The following is a 20,551-nucleotide window of genomic DNA, read 5'->3' on the forward strand; positions in this document are numbered from 1 at the left end:
TATATATATATATATATATATATATTCTTTTTGTAGCATAAATTCTATTATTTTCTTTGGCTTTTCTTGGGATACATGGTAAATGTAAATTGGTTTGCTGCCAATTAAAGACATTGTTTTTTAAGGAAAGTCCCCTCTGTGAAGAGGAAGTTGAATGTTAGCATGGAAAGACGAGGTGCTGGAGCAGCAGTGAAGTTAAACATACAGTAACTATAAAATAAAAATAAATGACCTGCTTCTATAACTTGGAGGCTGACTGAAATTTGCAGTTGAACATGCAAAATGTTTTCTGGAGAAAAGATTTGTTATTCATACAAATAAAGATGAATGTTTTATTTTATGATATATTATGGGATGTACATCTCTTGATCAATTGTTGTTTTTATGGACTTGGCATGACAGAAGAAGCATGGAGCATCGTCAAAAGACTTCTATTCATTCAAATATAGTTGACTTATTTTCTATTATGTATATCTTGTTATATACACAGGTCTATAAATAATATAATTTTCTATATAACTATATAACTTTCTCAGATATTGTGTGTTTTACAATTGGTTAACCCTGAAACTGACATTGATCCCCATAATGAATAATCCAATGTTTCTCCTAAAGTCCTTGATGTTAAGATCTTTTCTTTGCTTCTTTATCCAGGGACTGACTAATGCCAAGGCAGCAGAGTTTCTGATCCGAGATGGTCCAAACGCTCTCACCCCTCCGCCTACTACCCCTGAGTGGGTCAAGTTCTGTCGCCAGCTGTTTGGTGGGTTCTCCATCCTGCTGTGGACTGGAGCCATCCTCTGCTTTCTAGCCTATGCCATCCAAGCAGCTACAGAGGACGACCCTGCAGGCGACAATGTGAGCAAAACACAAATTAATTTTTACAGTTTCCTCATAGAAAAAAATCCACAAGTCGCTAAGGTATGCCCCATAAATGCAACCGTCACACTCAGGACTCCAAAGACGGGAATAAGAAAGAAAACCTTTGGAAACTGTGGCTTTGCTCTTCACACCTCTGCTGATGTATAACTCTTTCTCTGTCTGTTCTCCTCCACAGTTGTACCTAGGTATTGTGCTCACAGCTGTAGTTGTCATCACCGGTTGCTTCTCATACTTCCAAGAGGCCAAGAGCTCCAAAATCATGGAATCTTTTAAGAACATGGTGCCACAGGTAAGCATGCTGCTTTATTTTAGGAAACATTGTCATTCTGATTTTTCTCATAAAATCGGATGATAATGTCCTTCATTGTTAACCCAGAGAAAACCTCACATCTAAAGAGAAACTACAGAGTAACATGAAAAGTCTATATTTTCTAGGTCTGTGTAACTAAGGAGGAAGGAAAACTACTGAGTAGTAAAATAGTGGATAAAAAATTTGTACATTTTGAAACGTTATTTTTAAAAAAAACCTTTTTAAGTCGTATGCAAGTTAAAATTTTGTCAAACTTATATTTCAGAATAAAAAAAAGGAAAATTGCCCCACCTTTTGGTACCAGCAGTTCCTAACATTGTTTTAGTTTAATTCCCATCATTCTCTCCAGTTACCCTGAACCTACAGCTAAATTTATTATTTTATTATAAAATCAAAAACACAGTGATGGTTCAAAGTGGATCTTGAAAAATTTAATGTGGCCAGCAGTAAAAGTTCATGAATGGTACAAATGTTGCCCTGAAGTGAATAGAGCCTTAATCATTTTTAGATTTTTTTTGTATATTTTCAAAAGGTAAAACTACACACTGTGGCCCAGACGTAGGCACTTAGTCAAAGTTTTTTACATAAAAATTTCCCAGTTGTTGCTGGAAAAATACCCAAAGCATTTTTGATACCAGTAAAATATAAATCATTTGACTTAAAAAGTTAAGAAACAGTGAAGCTTCCTTTTATTAAGTTAAAATAATTAGAACCATTTTCAGACACACATAGCATATTGCATGTCTCATCTATTGCTGAGCATGGAAAATGAAACTTTCTTATTATTACTACCTGCATTTAATTATATAAATGTAGAACCCCCGATGGCTCTCAACGATTGTGGTCCACATGCAAAAAGTTAAGACGCCACAGCTTTAGCCCTTAATGACCATTATATGTATTTTCTAACTCTTTTCCCTGCAGCAAGCGCTGGTGATCCGTGAGGGTGAGAAGGTGCAGATCAACGCTGAGGAGGTGGTGGCCGGAGATCTGATTGAAGTAAAGGGAGGAGACAGGATCCCTGCTGACATCAGGGTGGTGTCTGCTCATGGCTGCAAGGTACAAACACAGACTTAAACTGATGCAGCAGTCACTGGATAGAGAAGTAATACATTTTATTCTGGAAATAAATGTTAGTTTTTAACAATGTTTTTAACAATCGGGCACAATTTCCCTAAACTTTGTTATTCGATTTGTAGGTTTTATTTTCCTTTGTTCAAGAAACAGACGGATTTTGGGTTTAACTTTGTGATGTATTTTTGAGATCTTCATAAATGCTGAAATTCTGCTAAATTATTAATGTCATAATGTACGGAGACCAAACAAACTCTTCTTATTCTCTAATGAAAAAGACTGTCCTGTTTTACCATCTAACAGGTGGATAACTCATCCTTGACTGGAGAATCAGAACCACAAAGCAGGTCACCTGATTGCACCCATGACAACCCTCTAGAGACCCGCAACATTGCTTTCTTCTCCACCAACTGTGTGGAAGGTACTACCAGCATTCTGTGAGGCTACCATAGACTATCAATGATCAACTATACAGTTTATGTTTATCTGTAAATAAATATATTTATTGCAGTAGGATAATCCTACTTTAAAATTATATTTACTCTGGTTACATAATGTTTTGTGGAAAGGAAAATCCTGTTTTGAAAAACAATTATTTTAGACCTGTTATTTTTTCCCATTTCTATTTTTGGGTTTAAAGCAGATTAGAGTATCAAACTAAAATAAAACATTGACAGACACAGAAGAGTATTTATTGTGTAACTGCTTCAATACAGGATAGACAGGGGCAACTCTTGTCATCAGAGCTGTTGACAAGTTAATATGTTAGGGAAATATTTTTTACAGCATAGAAGTTATCTTTTTTTTACCATGTTTTTTATCTAAAAAAAAGAAAACATAAAATTCATGAAATTACAGTATGTTTTACATATATTCACCATCTATTTTGTTTGCTAATTTTAAGAAAGTATTGAATTTTAGTTTATTGTTAGCTTAAATACAGACATTTACAAAATTTCACTATGAATATAGTAAATTTGAAGCTTGACAAAAACATGACAAAACGTTTGGACACTTTTAATAGTAAGACTGTGACTAACAGGAGTTCCCAGGTTGATTTGATTCAAAAATGTAAAAAAAGAATTCACAAAATCATAAATGGGATGTTTTGATTCCACTGGCTTTGATTAAGTGATGGCATCCATTTTTTTTAAATGCAGTATTTTTCTTAAACTATCTTTGGTGACACAAAACTAGTAATCCAACATTTGTCATTTCCTCATATGCATTTTGTTCTTACATTTCCCTCATTTTGAAAAGCTGTCAGGTCTCTGTAAATGCTTTACTTTTTTCTCTACCAGGAACAGCACGAGGTATTGTCATCTACACCGGAGATCGCACAGCTATGGGTCGCATCGCTACTCTGGCCTCCGGTTTGGACACCGGGAAAACCCCCATCGCCAAGGAGATTGAGCATTTCATCCACATTATCACGGGTGTGGCTGTTTTCCTGGGCGTGAGCTTCTTCATCCTGGCCATCATCCTGGGTTACACCTGGCTGGAAGCTGTCATCTTCCTTATTGGCATTATTGTGGCTAATGTACCTGAGGGCCTGCTGGCTACAGTCACTGTAAGCGACCTGTGTTTCTGGATTATTTCTATTCTTACAATTTTTTCAATTTCACATTGGGGCTGGTGTATTTAAAGACCCCACAACATAAAGACACAGTATGTAATATGCTGAGTTTTTGACGTAAGATTATATAAATGTGTACCTTCAGGTGTGTCTGACTCTGACTGCCAAGCGTATGGCGAAGAAGAACTGCCTGGTTAAGAACTTGGAAGCTGTGGAAACCTTGGGCTCCACCTCCACCATCTGTTCTGATAAGACCGGCACGCTTACCCAGAACAGGATGACTGTGGCCCACATGTGGTTTGACAACCAGATCCATGAGGCCGACACCACTGAGGATCAGTCAGGTTAGAGAGGAAAGGGCATGTGGAACAGACGGTGCGACATGTCGCACAGCATAAACAGACTCGTATGCATTGTTGTAATACCCCTTCCTCTCGTCCTTCCCTCAGGTGCCTCTTTTGACAAGAGCTCAGCTACATGGCAGGCTCTGTCCCGTGTCGCTGCTCTTTGTAACCGAGCACAGTTCAAAGCTGGTCAAGAATCATTGCCCATCCTGAAGCGAGACGTGGCCGGAGACGCCTCTGAGTCAGCTCTGCTAAAATGCATCGAGTTGTCCTGTGGCTCTGTCAGAGCGATGCGGGACAGGAACAAGAAAGTAGCTGAAATTCCTTTCAATTCCACAAACAAATACCAGGTGACTAGATTCCCTAATATATCAGAAATCTTTCACTCTGTTTCGCAAAGTATTACCCTGGAGTCAAGCATTTACTGGAATTCAAATAAGCCAACAGAACTTCAGTTTATTTTATATGAATGTATAACTTTGAATCATTAGGATCATAGAGGATGTTCCTCCTTCCTTACAAAAGCTTAAAAACGGATATTCTCCCATTTTTTATATCATCCCCCTGTGAGTTAATATTTGTAGATTCAGCTTTAAAAGCAGTTACAGCTTTAAGACTATGTACATGATTGTTGTTAGTTTACCTCAGTGAGAAGAGTGGGGGGCTTGTATTTTTAAGGTTGTGGGTTGTAATCCTGCTGCCATCTCCCACATGTTCATGTGCCCAAGCTGTAGTGAAATGCTCTCAGAATGACTACAACTCCAGTTCAATTTAGCTCTTGACTGGAGCTAAAGCAAGTTGTATTCTCTCTGTATTTATCCGGTTGGAAGATGAACTTCCACAGCTGTATTAATCCTTTTACAGCTGCTAACATCCATGTTTCCTGGAATTCTAATCAGATTCCCTTTTCCCCCAAAGAGAAGCTTCCCCAGCATAATGCCTTCACCCTTATATTTCAGCATGGTTTCTTTGGGTAGTTGTGCAGGGTTAGATTTTTACACAACAAGAGACTATTTTTAACCAATAATGTGACTTTGTTAGCAAGCAGTTCCTCTAGATTGTATTCAACACTTTATGATGGTCTGTTCCATAAAATAAAGTCTTTTTGTGACACAAATATTGTGGAAAGATTCAACAGCTATAAATATGAAACTGTATATTTTATGTAGGGGTTTATCTTTATATTTATCTCCTTGATCTCCTCTTCCAGCTATCAGTACACGAGACAGAGGATCCCAATGACAACCGCTACCTGCTGGTTATGAAGGGAGCCCCTGAGAGGATCCTAGATCGTTGTTCAACCATTGTGATTCAGGGTAAAGAGCAGCCTATGGACGAGGAGATGAAGGAGGCTTTCCAGAGCGCATACATGGAGCTGGGAGGACTGGGAGAGCGAGTACTGGGTAAGAAACTAACTGGTAAAAAAACGAAGATGTAGTGATTATGTTCATCAGGAGAAAATGTTGAATGTATTGTTATAGTAGATGTATAGTAATTTTTTAAAGTATGCTCCAAGAATAGTTTACTCTGCTTGTTTGTTAGACATTTAAGAATATTTTATTTGCAATTTCACTTGTAAAATGTTTTTAGAGAAATTGACAGAGAGACAAAAGTCTAAAATGTTTATAAAATTTAAACTATAACCATTTTGCTTCTCCTTTCAGGTTTTTGTCACTTGCTCCTGCCAGAAGACCAATACCCCAAAGGTTTTGCTTTCGACACTGATGATGTCAACTTTCAGACGGATAACCTCTGCTTTGTTGGCCTCATGTCTATGATCGATCCTCCTCGCGCTGCTGTACCCGATGCTGTAGGAAAATGCAGATCTGCTGGCATCAAGGTGAGCTACGTAGTACTTGATTTTTGCATTGCATAGATCCAAGAGATGAATCCAAGTTAAAATGTGTTTCTTTCGTAGGTCATTATGGTCACTGGTGATCATCCAATCACAGCCAAAGCCATCGCCAAGGGAGTCGGCATCATATCAGAGGGAAATGAGACAGTGGAGGACATAGCAGCTCGTCTTAACATACCTGTCAGCCAGGTGAACCCGAGGTAAAGAACAATCAATACACACAGCAAGGATGCAACCGCACATGTTTTAGTGAGACCATAAGTTCAGTTATCTGCGTTTTAAGTTTTCATCATTTATTTTCAGGGATGCCAAAGCCTGCGTGATTCACGGCTCAGACCTGAAGGAACTGTCTCAGGAACAGATGGACGACATCCTGAGGAATCACACAGAGATTGTGTTCGCTAGGACCTCCCCACAGCAGAAGCTCATCATCGTGGAGGGATGCCAGAGACAGGTTGGGACATTTTGACAGTGTTTAAAAAAAAAAAAAAGAGGTTTAAAAGAAAAGTTGTGGCCTTCTGAGCAGGGGTTTAACTCTGGTCCTTATGATCCACCGCCTGCATGATGAAGATGCTTGTCTGCTCCAGCACACCGGAAACAAATTACTGTTTTCTTGCTTCAGAGGCCTGTTTATGACCCAGTTATGGAAATCAGGTTCTTTGGAGGTGGGAAAAACTAAAACATGCTTGATATTGCTAGGAACCCGGTCCAGGGAATTTTTTTTTTTCCTGTGTTGTTTTCTTTGCTTTTTCACCAGCAGGTGGTGCTAGATATCCAGCAGATGTTGATCCCCAGATCAAAATGGATACAATTGAAACAAAATGCCTTTTTAGTGTCACTTAAATCAAACATGAATCTGTTATTTGAGTATGATTTTCTGTTTTACAAGAAAACAATTCAACCTGTTCAATTTTTACATTTTCATTATAAGATATAATTTATCAATATTCTCAGTATTTAAGATATTCAGAATGTTTGAGTGGGACAATTTTAATGATCAAATTCAGATTTTTGGTTGGTCAGTTTAGCATCTACTCTCCTTTCTTTTCTTTATTTTTCTTAGGGTGCCATTGTTGCCGTGACAGGTGATGGTGTGAATGACTCTCCTGCACTGAAAAAGGCTGACATCGGTGTTGCCATGGGAATATCAGGCTCCGATGTGTCCAAACAGGCTGCGGACATGATCTTATTGGATGACAACTTTGCCTCCATCGTCACTGGAGTGGAAGAAGGTGGGAGGTGCCACTGGAGAGACTGAGATTAAATACTAAAAATGTTGACAGACGGAATATGGTTTTAAGAGGATAGAAAAGGGCTATGATTATTTTATTAGGTTAATTTTTAGACATATATAGGTAAAGAATAACCTAATTTGTGTTTTTAAGTGACCAACTATCAACCAATCTAATCTGTGATTATTGTACCAAAATACACTTGGGTTATGAGTTTGACTCAGCAGACTAGGTTAGATTAACCTATAACCTTTATCTTAAAAAAGTCAACATAAAAACTTTATATAAAATTCCTTTTTGCTTAATGAACAGGTTCGTTGTTCAAAGCTGGAACTTTATTGTCAAATATTGTCTGATGGGATTTTTCTGTTTCTTCACTGTCAGGCCGGTTGATCTTTGATAATTTGAAGAAGTCCATCGCCTACACCTTGACCAGCAACATCCCAGAGATCACTCCCTTCTTGTTCTTCATCATAGCCAACATCCCCCTCCCTCTGGGAACCATCACCATCCTCTGCATCGATTTAGGAACTGACATGGTGAGAACAAACCAAAGATTTCATATATCAACGATTCCAAGCAGGTTTCCAGCGTTTAAGGCTGACACTTCCTCCGTCTTTGATAGGTCCCAGCTATTTCCTTGGCTTATGAAGCAGCTGAGAGCGACATCATGAAGCGTCAGCCCAGGAACCCCTTCAGGGACAAGCTTGTGAATGAGAGGCTCATCAGCATTGCCTATGGACAAATTGGTGGGTAAAAAAACAAACAAAGACGAAGTGTCATTATGCACAGCAAGTGTATGTTAAAACAAACTTTCAGTTTAAGAAGCCACAAAATTGCTTTGAAATTACTTTAAGATATATGACTTGTAATAGGCCCTAATATTGTCACTATGAATAGCAACAAAGAATATTCTAAGCTGACACTAAATGAAATTTTCGAAATGAAAAATTATTTTAAAAAAAATCCTAAATCTAAAATGTAGATTTTGTATTTAAACAATGCGAGTACAAATTGTAAAATTTGTAGAATTTTGTATTTATACAATACAATGTGAGTTTTTGCATGGGCTGAATAAGATGTGCTTACCTAGCGAATCGGTAAATGTTTGAAAACATGACCTTTGACACTTGTTTTTTGTTTTGTTTTTTCAATTTTCTTAAGGAAACTCAAAAAATGTTTTTTCTCTACCAGAACTTAATGAGGCCCAATGTTCTGGGACTGTTGATTTAGACTAGATCCCTTTTCTTTATTGAGATATATGTTTAAAAATGGGTTACCTCAAGGTATCTAGAAATAAAACTTCCAACTAGTCTCATTTATTTAACACAAACTATGTTGTCATCTTCTTAAGGCTAAAGGTACTTCCCAGAACTTTTAAGCCCCACATAAGAAATACTGGAGCTGAATAGTATTTAAATGACGTCTCTTGATAAGGTGTAATTCCAATGTTTGCTTTGTGAATCTCTTCAGTAGAATTAAAATCCTGTTTCCTGACTCTCAGTGAAACTAAGTAACATTCATAGTATTTTTCTACTGAAGTGGATAAATAATTTGTGCCAGTTGTGCCTTTCTGATTGGGTGCTGGTGGTAAATATAGTCGAACAATCATTGAATAAATAGTTTTTCTAATATGTGTGAATAAATAGGTTTATGTCCTGGGTTAACCTGTTAATGGTCTAATCCAAAGAAAACATTCAGTGTTGCAGCTGTGATGTGATAAAACATAAAGCATCAAAGCTCACCTATCTATTTTCCTGCTTCCACAGGAATGATCCAGGCCTTGGGAGGATTCTTCAGCTACTTTGTCATCTTGGCTGAAAATGGTTTCCTGCCCAGTCTACTTCTGGGTATCCGCCTCGATTGGGATGACCGCAGTTGTAACGATCTGGAAGACAGCTATGGACAGCAATGGGTACGTGTTGTTTTTATTTTCTATTTAAATATCTCTCTTCATATATGGTCTGCTGGCCTAACTGTCATTTCCTTCCTCGCCCAGACTTACGAGCAGAGGAAGATTGTGGAGTTTACGTGCCACACAGCCTTCTTTGTCAGCATTGTTGTGGTGCAGTGGGCCGATCTCATCATCTGCAAGACCCGACGTAACTCTGTGTTCCAGCAGGGAATGAGGTGAGTGCTGCAGCTACATGGATAAATACTTCCTTTAAGCCCAAATGTCTAAATTCCATGGTGAATTCCTTTTGGCCAATGCTTGCTGTATTTCTGCACTCAGGAACAAGATTTTGATCTTCGGCCTGTTTGAAGAGACAGCCCTGGCTGCCTTCCTGTCCTACTGCCCTGGCATGGATGTGGCTCTCAGGATGTATCCTCTAAAGTAGGTGTCCAGCTAATGTTTATTAACCGGCATAAAAGACCTGAGATGTTCCCTGCTTACGGGATTCGCATTCCTTTCTTCTTGTCTGCAGGCCTAGCTGGTGGTTTTGTGCATTCCCATATAGTTTTCTCATCTTTGTTTATGATGAAGTTCGAAAACTTATCCTCCGTCGGAACCCTGGTGGTAAGTCTTTGCTTTCTCACCCATTAAGTGTTTTGCTTATTTGAAAGACTTGATTGTTACATTTTAGTGGTTTCAATAGCCACTAAGAGAAGTACTTTTCTATTAGAACTTCCCGCAGTGACACCATATGTTTGTATTTTATTTCTTACCGGTTGAACCATTCTTTGATAAGGTTTTCAAAAGCACTGCAGTTCCTTTCTCCACTCAGGTATTCTTTAGGCGCAGCTGTGTTTCCTAGTGGAGAGAGAAAGGCAGGTCACATTCTGCAGAGAAATAGTCAGAATGAGCTGCTGTGCGCTTTTGAAGGTTAAAGACATTTTCCCAGCAGCTACCAACACTTTCCAATCGTTACCTTTTTTACACTTTCTTGAATTTAGAGTAAAATATTACATATTGCAATTAATATAAATATAAAATTAAATTACGATATCACGAGTCTGAGTTTTTTTTACCACTTTTTAGTAATGAAAAAAATAAAACTATTAATTTCTGTCAGTTTAAATGATTATGTCTTATACCAAATATACTGCATATTACACAAGATCAAAAAAATGTTTATATCAAATAAATCTCAGTATGTTTAGGCATTGTACACTATATGCGTCAATCCTTGTTTGGATGAATTAGATTAGATTAGAGGCAGTCAGCCTTTGGTTCTGCTGAGGTATAATGGAAGTCCAGGGTTGCCTTGATAGAGACTTGTTTTGTTGTCTTTGGCGTCTCTCACCTTTGACAACACTGTGGATTCTCTATGGGCTTCAGGTCACAACAGTTTGACTAATCAAACACAGTGGTCATTAATCCAGTTTATAGTATCTTTGGGTGTATGGGCAGGTACCACCTCCTGCTGGAAAATTAAATTAGCATCTCTATAAAAGAGAAAAACAGAGGATCTACAAAGATCACAGTGAGTGATGACATGGTTCCTCTAATCATCACTGTGAAAACATCCCACTGGACTTTGAGCCAATCAGCTTCTGTACCTTTAGGCTCTTTCTCTTGACTTTGGGAACTTAGTTTCCAAGCTAAGCATACTTTTATTTTTGAAATAATGTCTTTAAACCACTTTAAGCCCAGATGTATTTCTGACATCTCTGATTCTGGCTTAACATAACAAATGTGACAGCTGTTGCTCATGTTCTGAATTAGTTTTTTTGTGGTGGATCTTAAAGCTCCGTATCCAGCAGCAGTTCACACTTTATGAATTTCCTCTAAACTTGGAAATGAAATTTGCTTCTTAATCCTGTCTGCGCTGTGGTTTTCAGTGTTTTTATTTTTTATTTTTTCTACTACAAGTTTTCCTTTTTCTCACCTTTGTTTTGTTAGCAGTCAGCTCTTCTGCACAAACCTTTGCTGTGATTGTGTTCAACTAAGTTGGTTCTCCATGATTGTGAAATGTCCACATCATAACATTTCTCAATAGAAAAATATTTTGTATTGGTCTGTAAATGCAAATTTTTTGGGAAATTATTTTTTGTGTTTTAACAGTTAACTATTTAATCTAAAATATCAGACATAAATGTTTGAGTCATACTAGTCTGCAAATAATGAATCCATATTCAAGGACTCTTTTTAACCTGAGTTACTGAAACAAATAAACTTTTCAGTGATATTTTAATCTACTGATATAGATTCTTATATTGTTCGCGTAATAATGCAAATGTTTTTAAATGTTGATCACATTTTTAGTGATTGTGAGCTTTTTGTCTTGTTTTCACTGCAGGTTGGGTGGAGAAGGAGACATACTATTGATCAGTGGAGCACCTTTGCTCGAGCCCCTTTACATCTTCTACTCATCTGTTCTCCCATCACTTCATCCTCGGCAAGACTCATGTCCAGACGCCTCCTGCCCCCCTTTTAAAGACAAAAATAGCTTTCAAGCAATTTCCATCACAACTGCCCCAAAGATTAAAAAACAGCAAAAGCACCTTTACAACGTTCTACATTGCCCTGCGCCCTTTCTCCTTACCTCCTATGATACTCTTTGCATGTTTTCTCTCACTGCTGTGTACTTAAACCAATATATCTACCAAACGGCAGCTGCATATTGTGTATGTAGATTTGAATGAGCTGAAGAAACAGAGGGAGTGTTGATGCTCTGCAAAAAAAGGACCATTCAGCTTTTCCTCCTTCCTCTCTTCCCTGCTCTGTATTTTAGTACACCCGTCTCCTTTCTCTCCTCGCCATCCCGTTGCTTGTCCTCCAGTCACACACAAATTTAAAAGATCACACCATGTGATCCCAACGCCGGCCACCACTTCGACTGCCACCTTTCGCCTCTGAGCGCCTCTGTCTCCTGTTTGCGGAGGACCAGCAGAGTGGTCACCTCCCCGACCATCTCAATGCGTCCATTTTTTCCGTTTATTCAGTTTTTCCACAATCAGTGTTTTTTTTTTTTTAATATGTGGGGGTGGGAGGGATTTTGATGATTTATTTGTCTTTTTTATTGCTGATACGGGAGAGGAGGTGTGTGAGAGCAACTTTTCCTCATTTAGGCTTAACAAAGCACATCTCATGGTGTCCTCCCTCTTTTCCCCTTCTGTCTCTCACAGCCCTCCTCTCTCTTTCCCTCCCGCCCCATTAGTCTGTGTGCACAGTGTGAACCATTGTCGTTGTTAATAACTATTACAATACATCCCCTCTTCCCCAAAGTTGGTAAATCAACTCAATCTCTCTGTGTGCTCTAGGAAATCTATATAATTCTATACCTGAATTGACCGGAGACAGTAAAAAACATGTTGAAAAGCAATGCAGGAGAGACATTAATGAAGGGCATAAACAATATTGGTCAGGATGTGTGTGTCTCTTTTTGTATTTTCTTTGTTTTCAGTTTTGTTTTGGTTTTTTGCTGGTTTCTCAAGAGGCTAATCTTCAATGTTACAGCAAAGCAGGGTTTCGAGTCGTGTTTATTAAAACCAAAAGGCTTCAGGTTCCCATCAAGGCATGTGTGCAGGTGTGATATGGTGAAAGTGTGCTGTGATGTAGTTCGAGTGGTGACAGTATGAGTCCATGTGCCTGGGGCCCTTATCCATGGATCTAGACCCAGGTCCTGATCCAGATTAGTCTGGCTCGGATCTGTGCACACTTGCTGTTGGAGACCAGTCGAAGGGGGCCAGCATAGGTCCATCCTAGGCCACAGAAAAAGGAAGATTGAAGAAGAAAAAAGAAATCATTCAAAACTTGTAGAAATAATGTGTGTCAAATAAATGATCAAACACCAATAAAACATCTAGAACATTTAATACAACCTAAACTGGTGTCTCTGGCTTTGATTTATTTATTTTTTTTGTCACAGTTTGTTGTATCTGGCATGTAAAAAAAAATAAAAATTCAGTCTCCAAAGTTTCTAAGAAACACAAAGGTTACTGTGAATTTAAGGCAAAATAAAATGTATGATAAATTCCTGGTAAGCCAGGTTCATTATCAAATGCCTTACAGTTATGGAAGTCAAGCTTTAAAATAGTACACTTAAATGGACAGCCTATTTTATACTCTACTTTACACATTATTTATTCAGACCTGATCATTTTTTAAGCAAAAAATTGTTTAGGAACCTGATATCACCAAGTCTTCTGTTACTTTTGATGAATTTAAATATACTTTCCAGGAATAAAACAGTAATCCTTTATCTAAACCCATGAACAGTTGCAGCTTTCGTCTCTACAGTTGTTAAACATAAAGGTTTATAGAATGAAATCTATTTTTGCTGCAGATATGTGATTATTGAACATAAGCTAGCATTAAAAGGTTAACTTCAACCAACATGAATCTGGGAATAAGGTGCCATCTAGTGTCGCTGCTATAGGTGGAAGAGTTGGCAGCAGCCCAGGGTAATGCACCAAAAATGCATGTGTCAGCCTTGCCTGACAACATAGGAGCTTGAAATAGAGACAAGAGGATTGTATTATATTGTGTAATTATAAGACATTGTGAATGAATGTCTAGGATGGAGCTTAACCCCAGAGCATCTCCAAGCAATCATGTTTTTAAGACTTAATTGCTAATCTAGTGCACAATTTCATGCTGCAGTCCTGCATCAAGTGACAGATACAGATTAGTTGAGTACTTCTCCTGCTTGACAGAGAAATTTAGGGCATATCTCTGAGAAACAGCAGGACTTTGAGGTGCTGGTGCAGCGCTAATGACAAACACTCTCCATTTCACACCAACACATACACACCTACATTGTGTCACTCTCACTGACAAACACCTCTTACTCTCACCCTTGTTCTAATTTCCCCCGTGTCTCTGCAGTGAGCTCACTGCAGTGCAACACCCCCCCCCTCCATTCTCCTCACCACCCCTACGTATAATAGAATATCGATCGCTGGGCTTTTGCCGCAGTGTGTGAGCGAGTGTTCCTGTGGACGGGTGTGCGTCTGGCTGGGGCCCTCCAAGGTCATTGCCATGGCAACCTGAGCATGGGGTCCTTTGACTGTGCTGTAAGGGAACATGGGTCAAAGGGGTCACATGAAGAGGGGGAAGAATGGTGGAAACAAAAAATAGGGCGGGGGGGTGGCAGTTATCGGTGAACACTACAGTTTGGTCTTCTAGCTGCAGAGAGGAGGGATTCATGGGGTTTTATTCCACTGTGCATTCAGACCGGAGCGGAATAATAACCCAGAGGTACAGACCCGGTTCACAGGGCCACAGAGTTCAACGCAAGCGCTGCCAAACGTGCACAAAAAGAAGAGAACTGTGCTTCTTAAAAATGAATCAGTAACAAGGCTTTATTGCACGTTCAAAAATGTCCATACATAACAAACCACTTCCAACTAATACAAACTACTACTTTTAACATACCTGAATAATTTAATATCCATACAGACAATGAGATCAGTTAAACACCAAAACAGAATGCCTTTAGTAGCTTTTAAATGATCCAGAATTTTTATTTATGTAATAAGAACATAATTATTGTGAACAACCAGGCATTTTAAAGCTTCAATTGGCACGTAACCTTTGGAAATATATATCAGAAAGGAACAAGAAGCTTTATGACAAAACAGATAAAAATTAAAGCAGTTGAAGGCTTTTAATCTCATAATGTGCCTTGATTATTAATAAATTGTGCATACAGTAAGATATTTACTAAACAGAATGATAACATTTCTGATACCATATAAGGTGCTTTCTGGATAAAATGCCATGAGGTTAAGTATATGGAATATAAGATACACATTTAGCTTGGAAAAGGGTTAGAGAGCAGCTTTTGTCCACCAAACACCTGAAGGCTGATGCAATCAGTGGGTCAAAATGGGTCAAAATGATGCCCGATCGTCAATCAGCGGCTGCTCAAAGTCCAGCCGGCTCTTTACACGGGCTCCATGAGGAGCTCATCCAAGTCGGATCCCTCGAGCTGTCGGAATGCGGCGTGGGAGCCAATCACAAACAGCGTAGCTCCTGGGAGGAGACAGGACAGAAAGGCAAGGTGGATGTTAGGATAAAGAATGTCAAGCTTTTTTCACAGCTATCATAATGCAGGTAATGCCGTCTCTTACTAATGATGAAATTAGTAAGATAAACCAAACTAGAAAAGCTCCCTCAGAGCGCAGACCTCCACCAAGCACCTAATTTTAGCTTATTGTGATTTACATCTATGGCTAAAACTCACACAAAGGTTTCTATACACAATATAGATAAAGAAGAAATAAAAGAACATAAACCTGTATCGATCCCATCGGTTTATGCAGTTTGAGCTTTCGTTCTTATGAGCAACCCATAGCATCTTGTGGCTGCAGTGAAAACGGTACATTTCTCAGTGGAACTCTGTGGCTGAAACCAAAGTGATACTGGTATAAATATTGGCACCCTCTTGTCACTGCTGGCCCATCAGATGGCATTTAAAGGAGCAGAGGTGTCTTTAGAGCTTTAAAAGTGATATCAGTGGCAGAAAGCTGTTTTGCTAAATATTTGTTAAAACATTGTCTGTGCAGTCAGTTCATCAAGATTATGATCCTGCTTTAAAATATTATTTCCCTGTCGGAGCCGCTCAGACCCCCACATACTGGCGGTGAGCGGTCACTGAGAATCCAGCAGCCTGACCCGGTCGCTTCTTGGGGGTTTTCCACTACTGTTCGTGGCAACTGGAAGTAGATGTTAAGAGTTTTTCAGGTATGTTACAAACTACAGGTACCAGATAAAAAGAAGTGAAAATATTTTGGCGGCAGGTTTCTACATTTTAAGTTAACATAGGCTGTTTCAGGGTAGTGATCATAACGCTCTGTATCAGCAGTGCTGTGTCCGTCTCCCTGCCAGCTCCCAGATTGGCTTCTCTGATTGGTTGATGTGGCACATTGAGTAGCAAAAGTTCAATTTCTCCTACTCCAGCATCTGTTGCTTGTGAAGCGCGATACGCACCTCAGATGCTCATAAGCTAAAGAGGCGCTGCTTTAGACGCACTGCAGGAACTTTTGATGCAAACATAGACTTTGCATGCAAGGCGGCTGCGCCTGCTGCTCAAATCGTGTCCGATGTGAATGTAGCACAACATTTTAAGAAACGCTACTTGTGTGAGATGTTAAGTTTAAGGTTTCATTTGTATCCTTTAGGGGTTCAGGAATCCTTCATGTAATGCACCTAAGAAAACTATCTTTTTTAAACCATATGCTTCTTCTCCTCATCATTGTGATTCATTTATGGGGCAAAACCACAGAATCTACAAATAAACAGAACCGTAGTATGTATACGAAAACTGGTGCCTATCAAACTTAACTGTTCAGAAACTGGGATCAGACAGCATAAGCATTGCGTTGTGACCTCCATTATTATCAATGTGACAAACCTACATCAGTTCTATTTGTTTTTATGTCGCTAACTAAGAGTAACTGAGGATTATTTGAAATTAGAGGTAAAACTCCTGCACACCCAGTGCAGAAACACATGCAACCACAGACTTACCAAGAACCCAAAACACAGCGGTACCAGCTCCAGCCAACCAGAACACAGGCAGGGAGATGGCTCCAGCTAAACTCATCTGGTGGGGAACGGTCAGCTCTTTGCCTGGTTAACCAGAAAGCACAAAGGTAACAAAAGCAGGTAGGTTTGTACTTCTCATAGCAGAGGTAATACGCTTGATTATAAGCTTCAAATAAGGCAGTTAAAGCACAGAACATTCACATGGAACAGAGCTTTTTCTTTCATGACATTACTCACCAAGAAGAACCAGTTTGGACTCCAGAGATTTGAGGTGGATTATGTAGAAGGCACCAGCAAACACAGCCAAGGCAATCAGCAGCATAGGCGAGCTGATACTGAAGAGCAGAAACAGACCCCTTACTCTCAGTTTTCAATGCATTCATTCATATTTCATAACATTTAACTTGTTTTATTTCCAAGAGACTTCTGAAACTAAATACTAACAGTGGTGGTTGTTCTATAGTTCACAGCAACAGGAATCAAAATCATTAAAGGCCTTACATGCAGTAGAGAATAAGACCCAGGAAGATAAAGGTGTAGTTGCTGTTGTACACTTCCACATTCTTCACCACCCTCTGGCACAGCTCGCCAAAGTTCCGAGGTTTTGAGAACTTGCGTTGGTCCACAAAACTGGCCCATGGTCGAATGGACACTCTGCGCCGGTCCAACCACTCTTTAGCCCCGCTGACCGAGAGGCCTTTGGGAAGCCACAGCCTGTAAAGCAGAGACAGCCGCATATTAACATGTAAAAAAGTACGAAAAATGCTATGAAACATCATCATTTATGAAATAATATCAAACTAAAAAAGCACTCTGAGAGCACAGATCTCTGCCAAGCAGCATATTTTGCTTTAAATAGTGACTTACGCCTATAGCTAAAACTCGCACAGGATCTGGATCATTACGAAATTTAAATAAATTGTTCCTTGGAACGAGGCACACCTCTGGTAAAAAAAAAAAAAAAAAGTGACCATAAAATACATTTATAAGTTTTCAATTGAACCTGCTAACAATTCACCAAGATTCCCATTTTCTTCTGTTTTTATCTTCAGTAAAATACTTCCCCACTTTTTGAGTCCAATGCTGAGGCTGTCAATAGTGACTGCTAGCTATCTCTGGTTAAGTGGGGAACTGCTTATTTCTGTTAAATATACCCATCTCTCAAAGTTAGAGATTATTTTTAAAAACTCCTGCATCAAGATTATGATCTGGATCATCACCAAAATGTAATGCTTCATCTGTCACTAACTTTTCAACTTTTCCTGTACACAGACAGACAAACAAAAACATAATCTCCTTGGCAGAGCTAGTTATTCTGTTGTTAACATTAAACAAAATATATAAAGTGAAAGGATCTTACTTTGCTAGCACCCCAGTGCCCCCTGTGCCAGTTGGATGAGCATCCTCAGCACCAAACAGATCACCAGCCTTGCTATCCATGTCCACAAGGCAGTTCTCTCCCTTTGGTGCACCGGTGGTCATTTGCAGACTTAATGCTGCAAGGAGATTGCAAGAAAAATAATATTAAAAGAAAAAAAAAAACTAATGTGGATGCAAGATTAAAAATAATCATTAGAAACTTTCACATCCAGCTGAACGGATAGAGAGTTGTCACATCAAGCGGAAATGCATAGCAGATAAAACAGAATGAAAAGCTAAAATGGACTCAAAGGAGACTTTTGGGATTGTGATATTTTACACATCAGCACAAAAGTAATCACTGCAACACAATGCACTTTGTGACCCTTATGGCTGTGAAAGGTGCTTTATAAATAAACATTACTTACTATGTCGCAAAGCTGTAGGATTTAACTGTGAAAGCATAATCATGCAGCAGAACTAATAAGAAGATATAACAGAAATGTGTTCAAGTTGCAAATTGGGAGCTAATCACTGTGATCAGGCTAAAACTATTATCAATACAACCTTAGGATTAAATTTACAAATTTAGGATTCTCTCAGGCTTCTAACTGTCAAAATAGATTTGGCAGCATAATATACATGTAGCAAAAAAACCAAGGATTAGCAAAACATGTGATACCAGGAAATTAGATTCTACAGGTTTACTCTGATATTGTTGAAACCGATTTTCAATTTATTGTCTAATTTTGATTTAAAAGTTATAATTTTTTGTTTTGGAATGTTAGAAAATGTTTAAGTGATATTATTCAAACAGAGAATAGTCAACAAAAAATGGTTAAGCTAGCAACTGAGCCATGCAAAAATAAAAAATATGTTACATAAGCTGGACAATTTTGAATCTACGAACTATAACGCATACTAATTTGCAATGGATTGGTTTATCTTTTTACAAGGTTTTTTTTTTTTTTTTTTAAATAAGGGTTTTTTTTTTTAAATAAGGGTAGTTGTTTTTAATCTGATACAACATGGTCTTACAGGATTATTCCCATTCAAGCATGTCCCTACTAGTGCATGTTTGTAGACAAATCAGGATCAGTAGGACAGAAACAATTATAGTCGTCACCTAATTAACTTATCAATTAATCATTAACTGGAGTATTAAGATTCTAAATCATACCTTTAGGTGACAGATCAACCTACTTAGAGCAGTAATTATACCAAAATTGTAAAAAAAAAAAAAAAAAAAAGTTAAACATTTTGCATTTAAGAGGTTGCAGCTCTATATCTGAGTCTCTAATTGTTTATTCATTATTCACCTTAATGAATAAGAAACAAAATCTAACTTTTCCATGTTTGACCTACTGATATTGAAGTGAAAAATTCCCACTGCCAGATAACTAGTTATATAAGATGAGAAATACCCAAAACTATTTTAATGTACCTGTTAGAAAGTGTGACGAGCATTTTTTTTAACCATTGAACAAAAATAACAAAGTTGTGTTCAGGTAGAAACTGTTTTAGTTCAAGGTATAAAACTAAACAAATAATATCTAAGAAATGAGTAACAGCATCTCCATAGCCTGGAGACGAACAACTGAATAAGACTTAATAATATTTCAGAAAGAGTTCAATTGAAGCTATTTATATAGATGTTATAGAGTCAAGATAAAGATATCTGGGGTTCATATTTTCATAAAACACGACATTTAAGCTTATAGCTTAAAACAAAATTAAATGATCCCTCGTGTTTGTTATCCATACCAAAGCAAACAAATTTAAATATCTAAAATAAGATAAAAGCTGAATATAGTGTCAATCACATGATAGCTCATAATAGTTTGAATAGTTTAGCAGTGGAAAAATACATTCAAAAAGGGGCTTGGTCACTCAGGCTAAGCAAGAAAAAACGTTTCGTGAAGTATATTTAGAGCTCCTCTTTAGCGAGAAGCGTCATTGTGTAATATTCGTAAATATCTGATGCAAAACATAAAGATGTTCAAGTGATTAGCCCATTTAGCTTCTCTGCTAACGTTTTCGTTAACTCTGGCCCAAGCAAATAGCTTTACGTCAAAACACTTTACATACGCGTTTATAAATTTATTAAATAGCAAAAAAAAAAATGTAACTTGTAAATCGTAAAATCCTTAGAGGTAAATATAGATTCTTACTGGAAAAGTTTTAAAAGACAGCTTCCCCTTCTTGTTTGTGTTCTGAATCCCGGATGTGATGTGGCTGTAGAGAGCATAAAACCATCTCAGCACTCTGATGCACCCTACCGCCACCTATCGACACCACCAAAAACAACACATTGTCAAAAAATACGCATAAGGGAGTAATATGGAAAAGTTTATATTTTCATGTGTTTAAATTGGTCATAAAATGCATATGAGCCTTCTTTACAGTGATTTCGATTTTAATAATAGTGGGTCAAGCGAAAGCCATAACAGTTTGTTGGGAAAAAAAGATATCAGTTGTCTGCA

At 38.2% G+C, this 20,551-nt stretch overlaps 2 protein-coding genes across 3 annotated transcripts in view; one reads left to right on the forward strand and one right to left on the reverse strand.

Moving 5' to 3' along the window:
* atp1a3 (ATPase, Na+/K+ transporting, alpha 3 polypeptide) overlaps nt 1-13,040 on the forward strand; it is a 27,153-nt gene extending 14,113 nt beyond the window's left edge. For both annotated transcript variants that reach the window (XM_015370766.1, XM_015370767.1), the window contains exons 5-23: nt 655-858; nt 1,058-1,171; nt 2,117-2,251; nt 2,570-2,687; nt 3,568-3,836; nt 3,988-4,186; nt 4,292-4,536; nt 5,397-5,589; nt 5,851-6,026; nt 6,105-6,241; nt 6,345-6,495; nt 7,105-7,273; nt 7,658-7,812; nt 7,899-8,022; nt 9,043-9,188; nt 9,273-9,403; nt 9,507-9,608; nt 9,700-9,791; nt 11,515-13,040. In XM_015370766.1, coding sequence (XP_015226252.1) covers nt 655-858; nt 1,058-1,171; nt 2,117-2,251; nt 2,570-2,687; nt 3,568-3,836; nt 3,988-4,186; nt 4,292-4,536; nt 5,397-5,589; nt 5,851-6,026; nt 6,105-6,241; nt 6,345-6,495; nt 7,105-7,273; nt 7,658-7,812; nt 7,899-8,022; nt 9,043-9,188; nt 9,273-9,403; nt 9,507-9,608; nt 9,700-9,791; nt 11,515-11,543 — 2,889 coding nt within the window. In that variant the 3' untranslated portion in view covers nt 11,544-13,040. The remainder of the gene's footprint in view (nt 1-654; nt 859-1,057; nt 1,172-2,116; nt 2,252-2,569; nt 2,688-3,567; nt 3,837-3,987; nt 4,187-4,291; nt 4,537-5,396; nt 5,590-5,850; nt 6,027-6,104; nt 6,242-6,344; nt 6,496-7,104; nt 7,274-7,657; nt 7,813-7,898; nt 8,023-9,042; nt 9,189-9,272; nt 9,404-9,506; nt 9,609-9,699; nt 9,792-11,514) is intronic.
* Nucleotides 13,041-14,501: 1,461 nt separating this feature from the next.
* Nucleotides 14,502-20,371, reverse strand: rabac1 (Rab acceptor 1 (prenylated)). Its single transcript, XM_015370707.1, has 6 exons — nt 20,240-20,371; nt 18,070-18,205; nt 17,211-17,423; nt 16,947-17,044; nt 16,692-16,793; nt 14,502-15,194 (listed from the first exon to the last, which is right to left on the reverse strand). Exons 2-6 carry the CDS (start codon nt 18,189-18,191, stop codon nt 15,106-15,108), a joined length of 624 nt encoding a protein of 207 aa, XP_015226193.1. The 5' UTR covers nt 18,192-18,205; nt 20,240-20,371; the 3' UTR covers nt 14,502-15,105.
* Nucleotides 20,372-20,551: the final 180 nt, after the last annotated feature.

Source organism: Cyprinodon variegatus, unplaced genomic scaffold (genome assembly GCF_000732505.1).
Source record: "Cyprinodon variegatus isolate N-32 unplaced genomic scaffold, C_variegatus-1.0 Scaffold48, whole genome shotgun sequence".
NCBI lineage: Eukaryota > Metazoa > Chordata > Actinopteri > Cyprinodontiformes > Cyprinodontidae > Cyprinodon > Cyprinodon variegatus.

Excerpts from the sequence above, each read along its gene's own strand:
- rabac1 (XM_015370707.1), bottom strand. The coding sequence starts at position 18,191 with ATGACCACCGGTGCACCAAAGGGAGAGAACTGCCTTGTGGACATGGAT. Across the intron at positions 17,424-18,069 it reads GGCACTGGGGTGCTAGCAAA|GCTGTGGCTTCCCAAAGGCC; the intron begins GTAAGATCCTTT and ends TCTGCTTTACAG. Across the intron at positions 17,045-17,210 it reads GGTCTTATTCTCTACTGCAT|TATCAGCTCGCCTATGCTGC; the intron begins GTAAGGCCTTTA and ends TCTGCTCTTCAG.